The sequence below is a fragment of the Arabidopsis lyrata genome (assembly GCF_000004255.2).
Source record: "Arabidopsis lyrata subsp. lyrata unplaced genomic scaffold ARALYscaffold_1, whole genome shotgun sequence".
NCBI classification, from domain to species: domain Eukaryota; kingdom Viridiplantae; phylum Streptophyta; class Magnoliopsida; order Brassicales; family Brassicaceae; genus Arabidopsis; species Arabidopsis lyrata.
In genome coordinates, this window is record NW_003302555.1 from 32,226,336 (window position 1) to 32,232,700 (window position 6,365).

Here is a 6,365-nt window from a genome sequence, read left to right on the forward strand (position 1 = left end):
ATTAGAGTGCACTCAAAGATCAGATTGGCTAAAGTGGAAAGAAGCCATAATCGTGGAGTTAAGTTCATTAAAGAAAAGGGATGTGTTTGGTCCGACCTTAAGGACACCATCCGAGATAAAACCAGTAGGACACAAGTGGGTCTTTGTGAGAAAGAGAAATGAGAATAATAAAATCGTGAGACATAAGGCACGGCTTGTAGCACAAGGATTCTCACAAAGACCGGGGATAGATTATGAAGAAACATACTCCCCTGTGGTGGATGCAACGACTTTTAGATTCTTAATAAGTCTGGCAATAAGAGAAAATCTTGATTTGCGGTTAATGGATGTTGTGACCGCTTATCTATATGGTCCACTGGATAATGAAATATATATGAGATTACCAGAGGGTACTGAGCTCAAAGATAAAGATAAGAAAGGGTCTCGAGACCAATACTGCATAAGGCTGAACAAATCGCTTTATGGACTGAAACAAAGTGGGCGCATGTGGTACAATAGATTAAGTGAGTACCTAGTCAAAGAAGGTTATAAGAATGATCCCATAAGTCCATGTATCTTCATAAAGAAGTTTGCAAACAAAGGATTTGTGATAATAGCAGTATATGTGGATGATTTGAACATAGTCGAATATCTAAAGAAAGAATTCGAGATGAAAGACCTAGGCAAGACAAAATTCTGTTTGGGATTACAACTTGAGTACGTGAATAATGGAATCCTTGTGCATCAAAAGGCATATACTGAAAAAGTACTCAAGAGATTCAATATGGACCAGGCCCACCCATTGAGCAGCCCAATGGTGGTGAGAAGCCTCGAATTGGATAGTGATCCATTCGGTCCAAAGAAGGACGAGGAAGAAGTTCTCGGTCCTGAAGTGCCATACTTCAGTGCCATAGGAGCGTTAATGTACTTGGCTAGCCACACTAGACAAGACATTTGTTTTTCCATGAACCTCCTATCGAGATTTAGCTCATGTCCGACCCAAAGGCACTAGAACGGAATTAAACATCTTTTACGTTATTTACAAGGAACTGTTGATTTGGGTCTATTCTATACTAACCATAACACAGAAGGTTTAGTTGGTTTTGCTGATGCAGGTTATCAATCAGATCCACATAATGGTAAGTCACAAACAGGTTATGTGTTTACACACAGTGGAAACGCAATTTCGTGGCGTTCAATGAAGCAAACCATCTCAGCCACTTCATCCAATCACGCGGAGATCTTGGCAATACATGAGGCCAGCCGTGAGTGTGTGTGGTTGAGGTCGATGACTCAACACATACGATCTAATTGTGGCATGGACGATGAGAAGGGACCAACGGTCATGTACGAGGACAATGCGGCCTGCATCGCTCAGGTCAAAGAAGGTTACATCAAGGGAGATCGGACGAAGCACATCCTACCTAAGTTCTTCTTCACACATGATCTACAAAAGGATGGAGAAGTTCAAGTGGTGCAGGTCCGATCCAGTGACAATTCAGCCGACCTATTCACTAAGGCATTACCAACATCGACATTGAGGAAGCTCACGCATCAAATTGGAATGCGGAGACTTAAGGACTTTCAGGGATGACCAAAACAGGGGGAGTAATACGTGCTGTACTCTTTTTCCTTCACCATGGTTTTGTCCCAATGGGTTTTCCTGGTAAGGTTTTAATGAGGCAGCATCCCCAAGCGTATTACTGAGATCCTTTGGCATCTACACGGTTATGTCATCCAAGGGGGAGTGTTGTAAACCACATAACGGATGGACTCCATAACCGTGGCCCATGTCCATGTTCTAGAAGGCCCATGTCTAGCTTCTAGAAGACTCGCCCAACCGACCAAGGCCAAAGACGGTTTATGTTAGTCTTAGTGGGCTTTAGTGTTTCCTAGTCCAATTGGGATTTGTCTACCCTATTGTGTATATATATAAGTTGTAACCTCATTCATTAATCAAGAAGAATACACGAGATTTATAACACGTTGAACGCTTTTAACTAATTTAAAAATCAAGGTATTATGTTTTTTTGAACAATTATTTTTAAAAATGGATACTACATGAAAATTAAAAAAAAAAAACTATTTGATCCAATGATGAAGTTTGACATTATACGGAATCACTAAAATAGCAAAGTGAGCCGGCAAATGCGATGTTGTGAAGTGTGATCATATCTCTACTAGGTGTTAATAACCTCGACTTTGAGGCCTTTTCTTCAAAGCCGGAGTGAGTGGAACAAAGCTACGATGACTAGCGTCTCATCGTATGTAAGAATTGCAAAACCATTAACCATATACGAACTTAGGATGTTTCATCGCTCACAAAGCAAGGAAATGTCTCCGCTATAACCAAGCTTGTAGCCCCAAATTATGTACTTATGTGATAATCTATTATAGAGAGTGTTGTACTATAAAATAGCTTAAAACATAAGCATCATATCGAATGACATGTCATCTTCGAACAAATTAAAGTTCAATGTTCCAGTGAAAATTTTGATCTCCATATTCTTTATATCAACGTCGTTAAAGGAAAGAAGTGTTCTCCATATTTTCAGAATTCTGAGAAAGGTACCCAAAACTCTCACTCCCTATAATTTGGAATTTTGGATCTCATGGTTGAAAATGTTCAAGACTAATTCTGAAACCTATATATATATAGTTACCATGTGAACTGTACATTGTTCATTATATGATTTAGATAGTTGAATTTGCAGAGGGTATTTATAACTTCTAAGACCATCTCCAATGTAAATCGCTATTTTTTTATTCTAAAATAGAATAGAGTTTCCCTTCAATGTATTACTCTATTTATTACTCTAAAATAGCCTTAGTGTAAAAAAAATAAAGGAGAAAATAGATTTGCTCTAAATATAGAGCAATTTTCATTTTTACTCTATTTTAGAGTAGAATATATATAGTATGGTTGGAGAGAATTTTGCTCTATAATAGAGTTTAGAAGAAAAAATAGAGTGAGGTTGGAGATGCGCTAAACAAAGGTGAATGGAACGAACATGCACGAACCCGAAGATGTGTTATTATATTTTCTCTCCAGTCTCAACCTTGTGGTACAAACAACAAGTGTCGTCAAATTTGCATGTTCATATCTGATTTGAGACTTGCGGTTGTATTGGTAGCCAGAAAATCACCATCAACAAGAACAAAATATGTTTGTCTTAATTTTTAACATTAAATTTTTAATATATTATTCAACTTAAATAGAAAATAATTATTTGGGAAGTAATATACTTTTGGAGAAGAGAAAGTCAGAAAACTAAATAAAGAGATATATAATTTAACAATAAAATTATCAGGTGCAAACCTCTTTTTGTTCATTATTGCATATATATAACAGAAAAATTTGCAAAAGAAAATAGAAAAATGATATTACTTAAGATCTATAAAAATTTATTAATTGAAACAAAAAAGTGAATGTGAACAAACAAATTGAAATGACGTGGCAGTAAATATAGTAAATAACTATGCATAGCAGCTGAGTCAACAATTTTAACATATGAGAACTAAAAGTTTGCATCTTAAAAATAATGTGGCAGTTGTTGTGCTTAAAAACTCTTCATAGCAACTGAGTCAACAATTCTAACAGATTGACTAATATTGTTAGAGTCAATGTATGTTTAAGCTTAAAAACAGTATTTAGAGTATGCAGTCGACATAATTATTATATACATAATAATGTATGTTATATCGCCACTGATCCTTACTTGATGTATGCAGAGGCCACTCTCTTTTTTTTGTATTTTAAACGTGTATTTGGAGACTAGATTTTCTGATTATGAAGCGACTAAGCTTTACATTCAAATTGGAAGTCTTCCTGATAGTATCTCATAAGGAAACTAGGATCTTGTTTATCCACCCTTATTGATATAATTATCTGTAAAAACTTGGTAAAAAATATCAATGTTGATATAAACTTTATTTTTGTGGGTAACTTAAGTTACTTATATTTCCATTTTTTTGTTTTCTGATTATAATAAATATTATATGTATTTACATAGATTTTCATGTTGTCATTCAATTTTAGAACATTTTTTTAACTAATTCAAAATATATTTGAACTTACAAAAATTAACTCCCCTTTTGGTGCATAATTTATATACTACTATATCTTACTAATATATATTTTATTATGAAAATTATAAAATATTGATTTAAAAATTGTTAATTTTTTTAAAAATTCTCTAATAAGTATTTTTATAATTTTTTATTTTACCAATATTTTTTATTTACATTTAAAATTTTACAAATTAAAACCCTTTAGAAATTTTACAAAATTATTCATATCTCCTCAATCCTCTTATGGTGGCTACATATAACACAAAATCCATATTGTCCTTTTATGATTGATTTTAGATATTACTATACGTTACTTAAAATGAATATATTTTAAATTTGAATTGTAAACAATTGGAAATACCTACTTTTAGGTAAATAATCAAACCATCTTTATTACTTTTATATTATACTTTTAGAAAATTAATGTATTTTAAATGTTAAAGATTTGAAAACAAAAATTGAATATATTTTGACGTAAATTTGAATTGTAAACCATTAGAAATACCTACTATTTAGGTAAATAATCAAACCATCTTTATTACTTTTATATTATACTTTTAGAAAATTAATGTATTTTAACTGTTAAAGATTTGAAAACAAAAATTGAATATATTTTGACATATGGCGCGTGCAATCTAGGTAAGTACTAGATATTTGTCAAATGTTAAGATGTCATGAGATGTATTCAACTCTATATAAGATGACTGTGTTGAACCAAAACTAGACAAACCCTCCCCCGAAAAACAAAAAAAAAAAAAAAAACAAAGAAGAATATCGACTATCGAGTATGATCAAGATAATAATGATGATGGCTTTGGTAATGATGGGAGTGAAAGCAAAAACTGTGATGAAGGCCAACGAAGTAGACCAACGTGTCATATGTTACAGGAACTGCGATGTTGGTTGTGGCACTGATAATGCATGTCATCAACGTTGTAAGAAAAATTGCGGTTACCCACCCTTGAAGAATTTTCAGTCATCGGATACAAGTAAGAAAAAAATTAATTTCTATAACCCAATTCTTTATAGTCGGATCTTATGGCTGTGGAAACTATTTTTGAACTATATAGTTATGTGAATTCTGCAATGACTCTATAGTAAAATAAAGTGAAAATAATGCAAATTTCTGTTTATATTTTATGACTTAGAGTGATTGTATTTACAATCGATGGTTATGATTTATAATGTTTACAGGGGACAACGAGGTAGACCAACGTGTCATATGTTACCGGAACTGCGATGTTGGTTGTGGCACTGATAATGTGTGTCATCAACGTTGTAAGAAAAGTTGTGGTTACCCACCGTTGATGAATTTTCAGTATTCTGATACAAGGAAGAAAAACATTTTAATTTCTAGAACCAAATTCTTTATATATATAGTCGGATCTTATGGCTTTGAAAAATATATTTTTGAACTATATAGTTATGTGAATTCTGCAATTACTCTATGGTAAAATAAAATGAAACTAATGCAACTTTGTTTTTATTATATGATTTAGTGTAATTGTATTTACAATTGATGGTTATGATTTATGATGTTTATAGGGGCCAACGAAGTAGATCAACGTGTCATATGTTATCGGAACTGCGATGTTGGTTGTGGCACTGATAATGCGTGTCATCAGCGTTGTAAGAAAACTTGTGGTTATCCACCCTTGATGAATATCCATCTATGATTTGTTGAGATTCAGAAGTCATGGACTTGTGAAACTTTTATTATATAATTCTCTTCGTGATTTAGTTGTTTATTTCTTGAGTTTTCACATGTTGGGGTTGTAATTGGCATGAAAAGATTCTATGTAAACATACTAAAATCAAACCAAGAGATTACTTTCATAAAAGAAATGTGATGGTATAATACTCACTAAAGTCTAAAATCAAATATATATGCTTCTTGGATATTTTTTGAAGAATAACAAAATCTAAAAAGAAAAAAAAAAGATATATTAGAGAGAGAATAAAAGATGAGTAAAAAATACATGTTCAGAGAAAAGAGAAAACAACAACCGTGTACATGTTTTTATTATATACACAAACATTCTTTTGGGCATAAAGTTGTATAAATGTTTTTTTTTTTTTTCGAACTTACTTATATTAACCGTAAAACAGAGTTAAAATACAAATCATCAACAAATCTTTGCCAAAGAACTCAATAATAGATAATACTCATTTAGAACAATGTGGATAAGAGATGCATCAATAAAAAAAAAAATATGTAGCATGATAAAACCGTGAGTGGACTCCATCAAGAAAGTTTCAGATTTAAACGGATTGAAGATAGTCTTCAAAGGCTCTTTAATTAGCCAATGAAAACG

General features: G+C 32.5%; 1 protein-coding gene across 2 annotated transcripts; it reads left to right on the forward strand.

Moving 5' to 3' along the window:
* Positions 1 to 4,706: 4,706 nt before the first annotated feature.
* Positions 4,707 to 5,895, forward strand: LOC9328016. Of its 2 annotated transcripts, none has more exons than XM_021012651.1 (3): positions 4,707 to 5,039; positions 5,245 to 5,328; positions 5,596 to 5,895. In XM_021012651.1, the coding sequence occupies exons 1-3, from the start codon at positions 4,838 to 4,840 to the stop codon at positions 5,724 to 5,726; spliced, it is 417 nt and encodes a 138-aa protein (XP_020868310.1). In that variant the 5' UTR covers positions 4,707 to 4,837; the 3' UTR covers positions 5,727 to 5,895. The 2 variants fall into 2 exon arrangements, with proteins under 2 accessions (XP_020868310.1, XP_020868309.1); XM_021012650.1 differs by having other exon boundaries at positions 4,775 to 5,039; positions 5,245 to 5,382.
* Positions 5,896 to 6,365: the final 470 nt, after the last annotated feature.